Source organism: Aptenodytes patagonicus, chromosome 3 (assembly GCF_965638725.1).
Source record: "Aptenodytes patagonicus chromosome 3, bAptPat1.pri.cur, whole genome shotgun sequence".
In the NCBI taxonomy this organism is placed as follows: Eukaryota; Metazoa; Chordata; class Aves; order Sphenisciformes; family Spheniscidae; genus Aptenodytes; species Aptenodytes patagonicus.
The window spans coordinates 126,372,742-126,388,237 of record NC_134951.1 but is presented as its reverse complement, the minus strand read 5'-3'; the positions used below and the strand labels follow the sequence as shown (position 1 = coordinate 126,388,237).

The 15,496-nt window shown below is 39.3% G+C and overlaps 1 protein-coding gene across 3 annotated transcripts in view; it reads left to right on the top strand.

Annotated features, from left to right (window-relative positions):
• The window catches only part of PLCB1 (phospholipase C beta 1), a 412,203-nt gene that overhangs the window by 238,476 nt on the left and 158,231 nt on the right, over positions 1–15,496 (top strand). For all 3 annotated transcript variants that reach the window (XM_076335119.1, XM_076335120.1, XM_076335121.1), the window contains exon 4: positions 9,949–10,089. In XM_076335119.1, the coding sequence (XP_076191234.1) occupies positions 9,949–10,089 (141 nt within the window). The remainder of the gene's footprint in view (positions 1–9,948; positions 10,090–15,496) is intronic.

Sequence of the window (15,496 nt, the reverse complement as noted above, 5' to 3'; positions counted from 1 at the left end):
TTTTCAGCTGATTTTATGGTCGTAGTTATGTTTTCAGAGTCAAGGCACCATTCAGCTAATGAGTGCTCCCTTGCCTTTGTGGTACCCTGGCTCCGATTCCCATTGAGCTGGACAGTCGCCATGAGCCGGGACAACTCTGTTGAGATCTGCAGGAAAGAAGTTCATCTGTGCTAGCTAATTTTGCACCAATTATCAAATGTCAAGAGTCTAAATATATTTCTACTTCTGAATTATTGTTACTGATACGTAATAAGATGTAGTGACGGTTTTGTGACAAGTGACAGTGCACGAGAACTTGTCGTTGGCAGTCAGTAGTTAAATAGATGTGCCATTAAGAGTCTGTTGTAAGCTTGCGGTCTGATTTGTAAGAGCTGAGTATCCGGTACAGTCCAAGAAACAAAAAATTACGACTGTTGCTGCATCATCATTGAAATGGCTTATTTTTCTTTGCTATACTGCAAATGAGTTTCCTAGAATTAAATACTTGAAGGTAATGGGAATAGTGGGGTTTTACAATAACTAAAATCCGGTAAATTGAAACCTTTACCAGTAAGCATCCCGTATGACTTTGTGATTGAAAAAATTATAGCAAAACATGTCTCTCAAACAGGTAAGATGGAAAAAAAAATAATGCTAGCATGGCCAAGACATCTCTTTTTTTTTTTCTTTTTTTCTCCTGATGAGTGTGACTGAAATGTTGCAATAATAAACAGCTCGTTAGTCAGATGTTTTCAATTATAGCTTTCTGTGTTTCATCTGTTATTTTTAAATGGGGTGGGTAGTTGGTGCATTCAGCATTACAGACCGTCTGGATGTACATACTTCCACCAGCTAAAAAAATGCATTAAAATGCAAGTGATCGTACTCCAGCCCTTATGGAGCACTCCAAAAAGCATAGCGGGCATTCATGCAATACTTCTCATTCAGCTCATTCCAAGCATCTTAGATTTTTACAAACGATGTATAAATGAATAGCTGATTGTACCTCAACCTCTGAAGTAACCCTATTAAAAGAATTCTACGCAGCAATTCAGAATTGGAAGAACAATGCGTGCGAGATTTATAGATAAGTGAAAATTAAGCTGCTGTTCCAGCTATTCCTGCCCTTACGTGCTGTGCAAACTGCTGTAGAAATCATTTCATTTTAAGACTTTTTATAGTTCCAATAGTCTCATACAGACCAAAGAAAATGAGTTAACGAAAGTACATGAAAGTAAGAGAAGTTTCTTTTCTCCGCTATCTCTTCATCTCTTCCTTTAAAATTATATTGAAGAAAATCTCAAAGTATTTTGAGAAAGGAAAAGCAGTGAAAAGAAATGTGTGTGCTTAAAGGTCATTTTTAAAATAATGAACCATCTGTGGCTAATAAAAATCAATGAAAATGTTAGTGAGTTAAAAAACATCTAGAGGAAGATTGTGCATGGTTGTAGCTTCTAGGTATGTTGCCTTTTTTAAATTGTCATTTAAATTAAGATGTACAGTGTGTGATATAAAGTACTTTCATGTTAATCACAATCACATCCAAAAGGACTGAAAAATACCACATTTGGTCTGATTTTACTTAGATGATTTGTGCTGTCACTTGTTTTTTTGTTAGAACACAGAGTCTTGCAATCAATTTAAAACTTAAATACCATGAACCTAAAAAAAATTCCGAGAAATATGGACATTTAGAAGGAGAACTAAACAAAGATGCAGGCTGAGTATTGGCCTAATGTTCTGTCATGAGAGCATGAGAGACCCAGGGAAGCTGGATTTGGATCACTTGAACTGTGGCAAAGGTCAGAAAAAGAGGAATGAGGTGGCCCTATTTTTGTCCCCGGGCTTTTCCTTAGCACGTACAATTCATTCTCTTTATATTTTACATAAAATCCTGTTTTCACAGAATACGGCATTGAAGTTGAAATCATTATTTGGATATATCCCTCCCTTTCCCCCAGAAGTCAATCTGATTTTGTACTGTAAGGAGAAATAGCATCTTCAGCAAAGCTGGTGCCGAGTATCTATCAGTAAGTGCATAGCGTTTGTCTCCGGTAAATTCTTATGACACAAGTGGTCGTGTCTGGTACAGAAATCATGGCGTCGTAGAAAATTGTAGGTTGGAAGGGACCTGTCAGCCGTGCTCTCCAGCACATCAGCTGCTCCCTCCAGTTGGTGTCGTCTGCGAACTTGCTGAGGATGAGTTCTGTCCCCTTGACCTGGTTGCTGACATAATACTCAACGGGGTTTTTTGGGTGTCCATAAGTATTATAAAAATACCGATTAATAACATCTTATGTTTTTAAATATCCCATGTCTTCTAGGTGGTTATTGTAGAAAGTCAACGTGAAATCTCTGAATTCATCCTGCATTTTCAGAACTCAGTTAGAATTATATTTGCAAATGCGTATCGACACAGTCCTCTCCGAAGTTAAATATCATTTGTACAGGTATAAGTTTGCTTACCTCTCATTTCTCTACTGAACAAAAGTATGCTTTTTGCCGGCACATTTTCTCTCTTCCTCAAAAGTTTTACATCATCGAAAAAGAAGTAGCTTTATTATTTTTCATAACCTATTCCTGGTAAACTGGATGTATTGATGTTCTCACTTCAAGCATGGAATTGGATTAAGCTATTTTGGGAAAAGAAATTGTTGTTCTGGAATAAGTGTTTCACAGAGAGAGTTAATCGGGATTGACTGTTTAATGTATGATTTATGGTATCCTTTCATCCCTGATAATTTCTATGGAAAGAGTAGCCCTTGGGTTTTAGTTGCATCCGAGGCATTCGCTATTGCTGCAGGTACCAAGCAAGATCTGTCCTAGAAGGCAGTGGATGTCTCTGATCTCCTTCTTCAGGGACTGGCTCTTCGTCTAAAGCCTTTCTGCCTCCTTTTACCTAATACTGTGTTATACTCTAGAAATATTCCACCGTATTAACTGAGCAGATGGTCAACTTACGACCAGTTTAGATCACTGAGAGGTATTTTTTAAGAAACATCCTTTGGTTTTGTACACACTGACTTAGTGTGCACAGAAATGGTATCTTGAAGACTCGGGGGTTTAAACAAGATATTGGCTCCGTTTCTGTGCATAGGTAGCTATGGTGATATGCAAAGTTTGGAATCCATTCTGAAACCCTAGAAATGAGGAAAAAATTCAAAGAATAAGTATTTGCAAATATTTTGGTCATATATTGATCGGATGCACTTTTGCGAAAGGTATGAAGACATATTTGTATTAAAAACCATAGTGCAGTTTTTCTTTTTATTGGACTAAATGTATTTCTGGTTTAATGATAATGAATTTGGCAAGAACGGCTTGATGATATAAATGAATATATTTAAATATCAAACTTCCTGTGAATTCTGTGTAATAATAGAAAAGAGAGTTTGGAGAACACTGTTTTGAGTATCTTTGATGTAGTAATTGGAGTATATTCATTTCACATGACTGTCATTAGGGAAGACAGACAAAATCCTGTCATTGAGTTTTGTAGGTGTGATTCCCATGTATGGACATTCTCTAAATGGTGAAAGGGATTGCTGAAAGATAAACTATTGATAGTTTTGACTTTGGTCTCAGCAAAGGAAGGAGAGAGAGAAGAAACACACATTTCTTTGAAGGATGAGTCTGTCAATCCACTTGATGGGAAGTTTCTAGTCCTGTACTGTTGCTAGGTGATGCGTGACAGAAAGGGTATTTGAACCAGCTTTGAAATCTGTGTTGGGATTGTTAACAGTAAATTTAATCCAGTTAGCAAGAGCATTTTGTTTCTGAGGGTCACACTGGTGCACTGCAGCAGTTCATAGCTGCTTAAGAGGCAATGCAGAGTGATGGTCCCTTTGCAAGGAGAGATTTGGGGTGTGACGCTTGCTGCGGGATTCTCTCACCTCCAGCAGTGAGACATCTCCTGTAGGCGGCTTGCGCCTCCACCTCCTGTACTCACTAGGCAGACAACAGACTGTCGGGTGGGTAGTTTATCCCTCTGTGACACAGGTGGGGAAATACCTGCCTAGGGAGGTGCTTCACTTCTTGCTTGGCTGTAGGAGGAGTGACTGGACAAGATGAGACACTTAACCTGTAGAGGCAAAGATAAGAAGCAACTCTCAAGTATCATCGTGGACCCAGGAAGTCGTGCAGACCAGAACTGCGTGCTTTAGCTACCAGAGATGGCACCAAATCACTTCATATATAGAATGTATGTGGTATACAGAAAGTAAGTCCTGCCCTTATTTGGTTTTCTGTGCTGGACAGCTTGCACTGCGGAGTTCAGTTGGATCAATTCAGTGGAGTCGGGGCTTGGGAAGTCTGCTGAAGTCCTCAGCTAGCCGTAGGGGTAAGTGGTCTGATTTTAAGAGAAACTTAGTGTTTCTTATTCATACTGCCCCTACTACAGCTACTTACCTGGTGCTTTAAGTGTTAAGATCTGATGTTTTGAAATCTGGGTCAAATATATGAAGTATATACATGCTATAAATATATACATGTATGTATATACACTTTTGTTGATAAACACTCAGTGATAAGGCATTCCTGAAGAGATAAGACTTTGCTGTATTTGAAGAAAATCTGTGGGAGTTTTGCCTTCGACAGAGTCACAATGTAAGGTCCTATTTTAGCAAGGTTCTTCATTTAATTTAAGCACAAACTTGAGTGTTTCCTGGAAAACTCTTTGTACATGTAGCTATCTAATTACCCTTCTTTTCCCCTCACGTCCCCTCTCCTGGGATACATAAAGAGCTAGAAAAATATAAATGCAGTTTTGAATGCTTGGAAATCTTATTCTGAAGAGCAAGGAACTAAGATGAAATTCTGATGCCAATTTTTTGAACCTCTCCAGTCCTGATGTTATCAGGACACAAATATAACAATTTGGGATTAAGATACAGAGTCTAGGGAATTCTGAAGTACCCATATAGCTATGTAATATAGTTCAAAAATCTGCAACAAAATGTACAGTTCTGCCCAACCCTGCTTTACTGAAACTTTTGCTTCATTAAATATAGTGTTTTAAAGGAAGGAGCATGGCATATTTTTAGTACCAGAAACAGAAAGCATCTGGAAATTGCAAGTCAGATTGACAGAAGTAATGTAAATAGCTGATAAACACGGGAGTTTGCGTATAGGGTTTGGTGGGGGTTTCTTTTGGGGTTTTGGGTTTTTTTTTTTTTGTAGACATCTACTTCTTGGAGGCTTTGGGATGCTTTTCATACCTATAGCTTCAGTAGGACTCAATTGACATCTTAAAGACAATGTTTTACTGCATGAGACGCATGAGAAAATTATTTTGGTTGATAGCTGTTTGGGGGCAGGGAGCATATGACATTTTGCACGCATAGGGGTGAATGTTGTATAGATAATTTAGTACACACTGCATGTAGTCTATACATGTAGTTTAGTCTATAATGACTCCTTTAGGTTGTTTACATTGTAAATTAATGTCTTCAAACACCAAAAAATCTCCCATAGTACTTTAATTGCACAGCTGTTCTAGCAACCCAGAAGTTCTGGCTGAGTCTTTTGATAATCATCCAGTTTGGCCTTCACGTTGCCTGTAGCCATTAAACCCCGAGGAAAACCTTTAGCATCGGACAGATTCTTTTACTGTTTAAGGTAGGTCTGGGATCAGAGACAGCTGCTCTCAGAGATGGTGCGGCAGCTTTGAGAAGCATTAGTAACAAAAGGTAGTGCGATATATCTGAGGTGAAACCTTGGCTGACCTTGGTATGTTTGAATCGGTGTTTGAGTTTTACTGAACTGCACGGCAGCCTTTTATATATATACGTATGGCAATGTATTAAAAAACCAGAAAATTTTAACAGACAGATGGTGTGTTGCAAGTTTTCAGAAAAAAGAGATGGGGATACTATTAAAAGATGTTATGGCATTTACTGTAATGTGCAGAGCACACATTAATTGGAATTTGAGTGTTAGGAGCTACGTTTTAATAATACCAACCACAGCTGAAAGTGGTCTTTGCAGAGATTGTCATTAATGTGGCTGAATAGCCTCTTTAAGTTTACATTATTTTTATGATTTCCAGTGAAAGGAAAATACAACAGGAGAAAGTTTTGGAATCTATTTTTATCCGTCTACAGGATCCTGGTTTCTAACAAAACATCATTATTCAGCGTTTGTTCATGAAAGTTACAGGAATTCCATAAGCTTTTATTCCCCCCCCCCCCCAAGTTTCTGACTAATTTTTTTCTATTTGCTATTTCTGTTTTGGATTGATTTAAGGTTTATTTTCTTTTGGTAGTTTTGTCAAGACAGCAAAACCAAATAGGGAGGGCTTTTTACCAAATGAGTGCATAGCCCTCTGGCCAACTCTCGCCTCAATTGGACATGGTTAATCTTATTTTTAATGGATTCTGAAGCTGTTTGTGCTGCCAATGCCATCCTTGTCACCTCCTCTGTATTTGCCTGCTCACAATTTGCATCTCCCTCCGGGAATCTGTCAGCCCTTTAACCACAGAGGCGTCCCATCAGAAACGCTGGCTTTCCTGACCTGGTTTCAGGTCAAGTCTTCAGGCAGCTCCAGTCCTTGAGCTGAAGCTCCTGCTAGACTTTAGTGGAAGGGAAAAAGCAATCTGACACCTAGACCTTTTGAGTAAAAGAAGCAAAAGGATGCTGCTTTGCCAGAAAACATCAGACTTGATAAATCTTTGTGCTACAAAGAGAACTTTGATGAGTTACATGGGCACTGTCAGTAGCCTGCTGTTTATTGAGCATCCCATGGGCATGTTCCCTAACATGATAGAGCTTCAGTAGCTCAGGTGTTTGAAAAATGACTATAATAAATATGCAATAGGTACAATTCTGCTGAATGTCTCTCCGAGCTCAATATGTTCATAATAAGGCCCCGGTCTAGCAAAGAGCTTACACCAAAAACCAATCTGTCCGCTCAAGAGCCAGTACATCAAATGCAGCTCCAAACAGCAGCAGACGTGCAGTCTCGTTCCTCAAAATGGAATTATCAAAATCAAAATAATCCGATTTGCATAAAAGAAGCTAAATTTGGTCTTGCTGCTTGTTTTTTTTCCATGTGCTTTCCTATCATCTCCACAGGAAAACTTGCTGACGTTTTGAAAAGGGCTTTGATTCAGAGAGCTTCGATAGTCTTCAAGATTTTGATAAAGGATATTTTGCTCATCTCCTTAGTAGTGTTTGCAGCTAAGTGCGGTAATAAGGGAGCAGAGCTGTTCATGAGGAATGCGAAGAGCTGACAGTGTGCTTTGCTATCTAAGTTTGAGAGCTTCAGATCTAAGGACCAAAGAATATGAGCTAGATCATCAGTTAAGGGCTAAGTTGTCACTGACAACTGGAAATGCAGCTGTCACCCTTAAAGGGCAAATACACCCATGGCAGGGGTCAGAAAGGGCGTGAATCCTGTTAGTATCAAAATTATTCTCTTTCACTGAACTTATAATAAAAGTATCTATTTTAAGTCTGTGGAGCACATTGCGGGTTACACTGTGAGATAGCCCAGGATATGCAGTGTATGCCCTTTATTAATAGGTGCTGGATGGCGGCCAGGTGACGTATTGCTGTAAGGGACTGTGTGCTTCAAACTTTGTTAGACAATCTTAAACAGAATAGAAGAATTCAACATTTTACTCATCCCAACCCAACAACCCAAAGAGGATGGTCTGTCTAATTTTTTGCCTTTAAAACCTGGAGAAAAATTCTGTGATTTGGAAGACCAAATTCATACTCGCATTGCCTGATTGTCCACTTCCTCTGCCCTTCTAAAAACCTTACTGAGCCAGTCCCAGATAACTTCTCTTCTGATGAATTTGCTTTCGAAAAACATCCCATTTCAAATATGTTTCTTTTTTATTCTGTGATGCATGGCTAATGCGTATCTTCGACTAACTAGAGTATGATCCATCATAGAGACATCCTATAGGTGACTATAAGTACGAAGGAAAAAGGTTATCTTCTTTTGTTGCTACAATCGCATTTCATCACCAAGAGTGAAACTGTGAGCGAGAGGTTCAGCCAGGGAAAGGAAGAAGGGAATGACAAATATGTGAAAGAGAATAAAACCAGATAGACAATCCTGTTCAGTTTGAGTTCAGAAAGAATGATGCTCTTCCCAGACAGGCCCCTCAGCAGAAGCGTTTATCAGTCTGATTTTGAGTTTGAAACGGTAGAGAGTAAAAAGCAGATGTGTTCTCATCTCCCAGAGAAATTATACAGCTTGTAAATAAAAGAGGAAGTAACCCATCTAGTAATACACCATCGCTAACTTAGCATCTTCAGGGCATTTCTCTAGCTTTTCTCCTAGATGTAAATCAACACAATTTCTTGGTCTTTCTCCTTCAGATTCCCACCTCTGGAACGCAACTACTACTTTCATATCCCTCTTCTGTTTTTCTCTTATGTGAAAGCCTGTCATTAACTTGTTTACCCACAAAATCTTCTTTGTCTCAGAGCACAATCATATTCCTTCTTTACAGAACCCTCAGACAGGATTATTCTGTCTGTTTTCCTGCAACGCTTGCCATCATACCCAGTATTTAATGAGGCTCAGCATTTTATGATAGACAGCCTTGTAGTTTCTTTCCGGTTAATACGCCATACTTCAAAATGCTCTCCTAAACCTTGTGAAGTATTTGGTGAACATATGCATAACTCCATTGCCTACGAGCAGATGTGATACCAGTCAGGAGATGCCCTTTAGGCTGAGGTCTTGTTGATACAGGATTTCCTGAGAGATCCATGAAAAATTACCCTTTTCATCATCTTAAGCTTATCATCCTGTTACACTAAATCTAATTTGTATCGGTCGGTGGAGATTTAGATTCTTACTCAAAAGTTATTAAATATTAAGCAGTAGCATAAACACTAAACATACGCAGATGGTGGGGAAAAAAGGCTCATGTGAGAGTGAAATGTAAACTGCAGTATATATTTGTGTCAGTTTTGAAATCATTTGATCTCTACACAGAACCTGTCATCCCATAGTGATACTATTTGCTGGTCGTTTCTTAGTATTTGTACCAGACTGAAAAATCTCGCCTTTTAGGAAACCTGAGCTTTCAAATTATACTGGCTGTATTCAAAGGATTGAATTCAGTCATGCAGGGCTTCTTTTCATCTGTCTTTGCCTTTATAAACTTCATCTTGAGGCCAAGGACCAAGCAGTTTTCTTAGTTTGAAAAACACTGAGTGCATTTCTTGGAAATACTGCAGCCTAGTAGAAACTAGTAGAGTTGCAAAATAACCTGAAATTGTTTCTCACATGCTTATGTGAGAATGAAGCTGAGGTTCAGGCTATTGTTAGCTGATAAGAATCATTGAATATATCTTTCCATCACAGAAATGTTATGTAGTCATTTCTATATTGGATATAAACCAGAAAAAAGACTAAAAACTAAACAGAAATGGAATATATCTCATAATTTAAATAATGCATGGCCTTTTGGACATGAAGAAGAAAGAGGAAGGAATCACCGAAATTCCATTATTCATTTCATATTGTTTAAGACAGTTAATTCCAGACAGTCTTCTTAATTCCTTAGGAAAAACTAAGTTCTCATTTTGAGCTTTATCTAAAATCCATTAAAATCATAGCGAATCTCTCTGCTGAGGCCAGTAGCCTTTGGACAGATTGTGTTATTTTGACAAGCAAAACAGTTTACGTGTGCTTAACTTCTGCGGCAAAGTAACTGAGAACAGGAATGTGCAGCCATCAACTGGACAGCTTTTAGTCTGTACTGTACCGATACAGAGCTCAAAGGCTTTGAAGGATTTACAGTAGTGATTTTCTTTTTATTCTAGGTTAATAACTTTAAATATTTTAATGACTAATTAACCGGATCAGAACCTAGTGCCATCGTGTTTAAAATGTTCAAAATAACACAAGTTTTCAAAATGGAAGTATTTGCAAAAATATTCACCTCTTTTAGTATAAGTATTTGGAAAAGATTTTTAACTATTTTGTAATGTATTTACCTGCAGGATCCCAAACTGCGCGAACTCTTGGATGCTGGGAACCTGGGAGGTCGACTGGAAAATCGAATGATAACTGTTGTCTATGGTCCAGACCTGGTCAATATATCGTACTTGAACTTGGTGGCATTCCAAGAGGATATAGCAAAGGTAATATACATTCATCTGTGTCATATAAAATTAAAATGTTTTTAAAGTATTGAGATAGGGATAAATGAGATAAAAGCAGAGATTGCTATGAAATGAAACACAATTCTGCTATAGGGCTGTGCCGCTCAATACCAAAGAAGAAATGTGCAATCATTTTTTTTTTTTCTAGGAGTTAATTCCACAAATTTTTTCCCCCAGATATGTGTGCTCATCTTCAGAACATTGCTTGTAAAGCCCAAATAAGCATTGTGAAAATAACAGTACACGCAAATTTTTACTCAGCTATAAGATGTATACTGTGACTCTCCAAACACAGATCAATGTCTTTCAGTAGTTATCACCCTTTTATGTTTGTTCTAAGCGTGCGCGAATCATGGATCATCTGTGAGAACAAACTTTGTAAAGGGTTGACTTTTTAAGATTGACCTATATCAGAGTAGTGGGAATCTACAGCTCCACCTTGTATACTCAAGTGTGTCAGCAATCAGACACTTAATTTAACTTGCACACATGACCATTTCTGCTCGTGTTCAAAGGTTAATTTTAAGCATTGCATTTTGTCTGCTGATAGCCCTTGATAAGAATTGTGACGTCAACATCATTACCTTGGCAAAGTATTTTTTCCATGCAGGTATACAGTCCCTTCATTTCTGTCCAACACACCACGTAAAACACAGTTGTGTGTGACGAGCAAGTTACGATTGATATTAGTACATGTTTTGGGGGTTTTTTCCCTTCTTCCAATTTCTATATGACTCAATTGTGTTTAATAAAATGGGAGCTCTTTGCTTTATCTATTCCAAATTGACATTCAAAAGCTACTCCTCTTTCCCCTTCCATTCATGTAGATAGACTGATGACAGCCTCCAGATAACCATGCACAGAACACACTTTCGTATGGTTTGCATCCTCGAGTCCACTAGATTGCGCTAAAAAGATAATTTCTCTGTAGACTGCTGTTACTTAACAACAGTAAGGACTTATTTTGTCACCTCACAGGCAACAAGGATGGTCAGACCAGGTTAAAAAAGGTCATGGGATGAAAGCCTTAACCTGGGAGGATATAGGTTTTTCTTGTCAGGTTTCTGTATCTGCTGATCTTCATTAGCCAATGGGTCAATTCAGCAAAAACACAATTTCCACTGTTTCTTTGATATGAAAGAATAGAAACAACATGAGTTTGTGGTGGTCCACGGACTGCTGAGAGGGAAGTGCTGTCCTCCGACTTGAAAACAGACAGCTATACTCTACAGGGGTGATTAAGAAATGTTAACATTGCAGAAGTGAAAACGAGTGAAACAACTCTTCAGGAAAAAAAACGTAAGCATATGATGGAAAATGAAAAGGTATGCTAAAGCTTTACCAGCAAAAATTGTTAGCCCTTACCAAGGAAGAGGGAAAATCACCTGACTCAGAAGCGTATGTCCTTCTTTTTCTCTTTCCTGTCTAGCCAGCAATTGGTGAACCATAATCTGTTTGCTAAAACAGTGCAGAAATTGGTATTTTAGGGCCATTTTCTGTTTGGTAATGGAACCGTAAAAATAATGTAGATAAAATCATGATTTAGAAGAGCTTGGCTGCTCTAAATCCTGAGTAACTCCTACGATCTGAGTCACTAAGAATCTAAGTCTTCCTTGTTATTTGTAAATGCGGTAGACCAAATAGATTCGTATTTTATCAGTCAGGCACTGTGGCCTGGGGATGGGATTTTCACAGCATTGCAGATTAGCTGTGCTTGCCCTGAAATCATGCTAAATATCCCGATTGTTTCAGTGAGAGCAGAGTTTGGTCACTGTTGAATGCATCTAAAAATCCTTCTTTCTTTAATGTGTTCTCCAACTCTGTATGAGCCAGACCACAGAATCTGGTCCTTGTCATCTCCAGGACCCATGGAGTGACTCAGAGGCATCGTTATAAATAAGCACATCAGGGAGCTCCGAGAAGGCATGTAAATACAAGACGTTTTCAACGTCACACATGCAAATTTTGACCCTTCCTTTCGCTGATGTTCCAGGGAAGGCAAGTGCCAACGAAAAACTCCCCCACCTTTCCCTTTTCAGTGCATGAATATTTTTCAGATTAACCCTTCATTTGTGATACCTTATTTTTCAAGTTGTGTGACAAGTATCGACCAGTCCTCCCCTGGAGGAGAAAGGCAAAGTAAACTGTAACAGTCTTAGTGAGGCAGTTAAAATTATTCAATTATGGGGTTTTCTTCCTTTGCAGAAGGCTTCCTGTTCTGCTACAAACTGTGTTCATCACATCCACTGGCCAAGTTGTGGGAAAATTATGAAAATATGAGCCCTGGGCTATTCAACTTGCTCGAAGTGAACTAAATAAAGAGCTAGAAATAATGATGTAGTCGCGATGTACTGATTTATGTGCATTCCTTCAGGAGAAAGTAACTAATGTTTAAAGTACATTAGTGATGAGCAGAAGGGCACTGAGCAGCTGGTTTGTTCAAAGAATGCAGCTTGAAATTCATTAGGTAATGGTCCAAAAGGCAGATTGCTAGACACATCTTGATGATGAAGAGAAATAGCACTGATACAGTGCTTGCTTATTTTCAGAGGGGTGTGCCTGTGCCTGTCTTGGGATAGGATTTGTGAGCATCCACAAACATAGCACTGCGGAAGCCAGGATAAAGAAAGAAGTTTATTCTCAAACCCTGTTCTAAGCGGGTGCTCTTTTTCTCTGTCTCCATTCCCAACGTGAAGAAGTACAACCTGTGAACCTCTGTGTCTCCTCTACAGTATTTCATTCTCTTCCCAAATCCAGTAACTTCAAAAGCAAACATCCCATCTTCCCCATCTCTTTCCTCTCGCTCTCTTTTGTGCCTCTCATGCCAACTCTGTTCTCACCACTCTAGTCCATCCTGGCCATACAGATCCCTACCCAGAGCTCAAGGAAATCCGTTTCTCCCCAGTTTGATGAGCTGTGGATCAGATCCATCACTTAAGAGCTGATGAATTCCTCCATAAGTAAAATGATGTAGTCAAAGATGATTCACAAGTTGTGCTATACTATGCTTTCCAGCATACGTCTTTATTTTTCCAGCTTCTTAGGCATATTTAAGAGCTTGATCAGTATAATAAAATGGTAAAACAAACCGTATAAATTCATGTCCATTTGATATATTTTTTAAAATAAAATTCAGAAGGTTGCCGAAAGCGTAGAATTTCAGCAGCTTGCTTTGTTAACCTCCCACCAAAACCAAATGTGCGAGAAACACTGCCTTCGCACGTAGTCAGTTCTGATTTGAAGGAAGTGTTTTCAAGAATGTGTGCTGTCTTTTCTTATGAAAAAAGTCTCATCTCTTCTGTTGAGATAAATGTCTTACGGTATGTATCCTGATGCATGTAATAGAGGAGAGAAATTACTTCGCTGAGCAACAGATTTCCAAATGAACTGCTGCTTATACGCTACCTGCCAAAGCACAGAACAGCTAAATAATTTGTTAGTAAAGTTCACAGGAATGATACAAATATGAATTAGTGTAACAGGACGTAGCCAAGAGGAGATCGAGTTCAGGGAGCTCTTATCATGATGGATGTGACTTGCTTGGAGTTGAATGTCAGAAGGCTGGCTTCTTCGCTACCGAACGGGATCAGAGGCTTCCAGTCTGCACACAGTTTGTTGGCGCTAGTGCAGTTCTATTTCAAAATACCCAGATTTATATTTTCCTTTTGTATTGCATTTGTACAGGAGTCTGCAGCTACTGTGGTGATTCAGAGGCTGTTATAACCTTTCCGCAGTAGGCTGTTTTCTTTCTACACATAACAGCTTTCTACCCCGCAGAGCGCTCTCACCGAGCACTGCCTTCTGGAATCGCTGCTGCTGGTAAGGACGGCTGCAGAGCGCATCATGCACGGAGTTAGAGTATGGGCTTTACTCTGTACCATGCAGCAAAACCAAGGAAACGGAACCATTTGGTAGCTAAAGCGGCGAGACGCATCTTGGCTCACAGCTTGATGCCAGCCCATCAAAGTCAGTCCAAAGCATCTCCTTTATTTCTTCGGGTCTGTGCTCAGGGCTGTTGTTTCCCCTCCTGCTGAGGGTTCAGATCAGTGACTGGAAAGATGACATGATCCTTGGCATATTTTCTGATCTTGGTTTTTTGGCTGCGGCTCAATGGTGGCTGGAATGAAGACCCTAAAATGGAAGAGGCAAGGAGCAAGTATTGCTTGTGACTTGTTGACTTGGCACCTGTATCGTTAGAAATGGCTCAGCCTGCAGGTAGGCCTTAGAATATTTGGCAAGAGTGATGTGATTGCTTGAAGAGCCAGGAAAAGCTAGCAAAGGAACATGGCGAGACTGGTTATATAAATAATGCTTGTGACAGGCACATAATAACCAAGTTCCCCTTACATTCCTGTCAACAAATGTTCGGACAAAGAGAAGGAAGAGCTGGGGTGTGGGGTACTCCTGAAGTGGCCTACTTCTGTTTTCTACAAAATACTTCCATTTTAAGCCCAGCAGAATCAGTGAGATCAAAACAAAGTCTATCAAGATGTGTTAAAAGCCAGCGTATTTTCCTAATTTCTAAATGATATTTTACGTTGCCATTAATCTTTGCAGCCGTTGGTGTCACAGGGAGAAGTTTTAACTGCTATTATTAGAGCCTAAACAAAGCAGTGTTTACAAGATGAGCCTATTCTGAGCCTGGAAAAATGAGTTGCCAGGAAGAAAAAAAGATGCTGTACTTAATACACTCTTTGTTCCAAGAGTCACAGCAAAGCAGTGGTGTTGCTAACGAACCCAACTCCTTCTCTTGTTCTTTCTCACACCCCTGTTTTTTTCAAATTAGACCTAAGAAGGAAAAACAAGTAAAGAAAAAAAAATTGAAGTGGTCACAAGAGGTGGAGGGGAGGAGTATCTCAGCAAGAGCAGTTTACCTCTAGAACGAGTAGTCTGTGTCTGAGGGAAGAAGGTTTCTCTGCCAGAAATACCAGTCACAGGGAGATGTGTTGTCTCAGCTCCTTAGGTGTGAGGTTGTAAATGGGGTGGACTTAAGGATCTGGTGGTTGAAGGATATCAAAGGCTCCTAACAGTAGGCATATAGGTAGCCTTATCTCTTCCTCGTTGGGAGCGACTGTGCGAGACCAGTTTCAGGAACAAGGTCTGATAACTTTAGGGAACAGATCTTAGCACGTTAAAAAAAACCATATAAAAATTATAACTTCTGAACCTCTCTCAAATTGATCACCTAGTCATGCAGAAACTTGGGGCTTTTTAGGTAAAACAAGCTCGTGAGCTCCAAAGTGACGTAGCAACATTTGTTTCACTGGACGTCAACATCCTTATCAATTTTTGTCAGAATGAAATCGCCTTTTTTTTGTACTTTTCCTCAAGAAAAAAAAAAGCCAAGAAGAGGGAATACCTCCCAGAGAGTACGCATCCGGGAGGG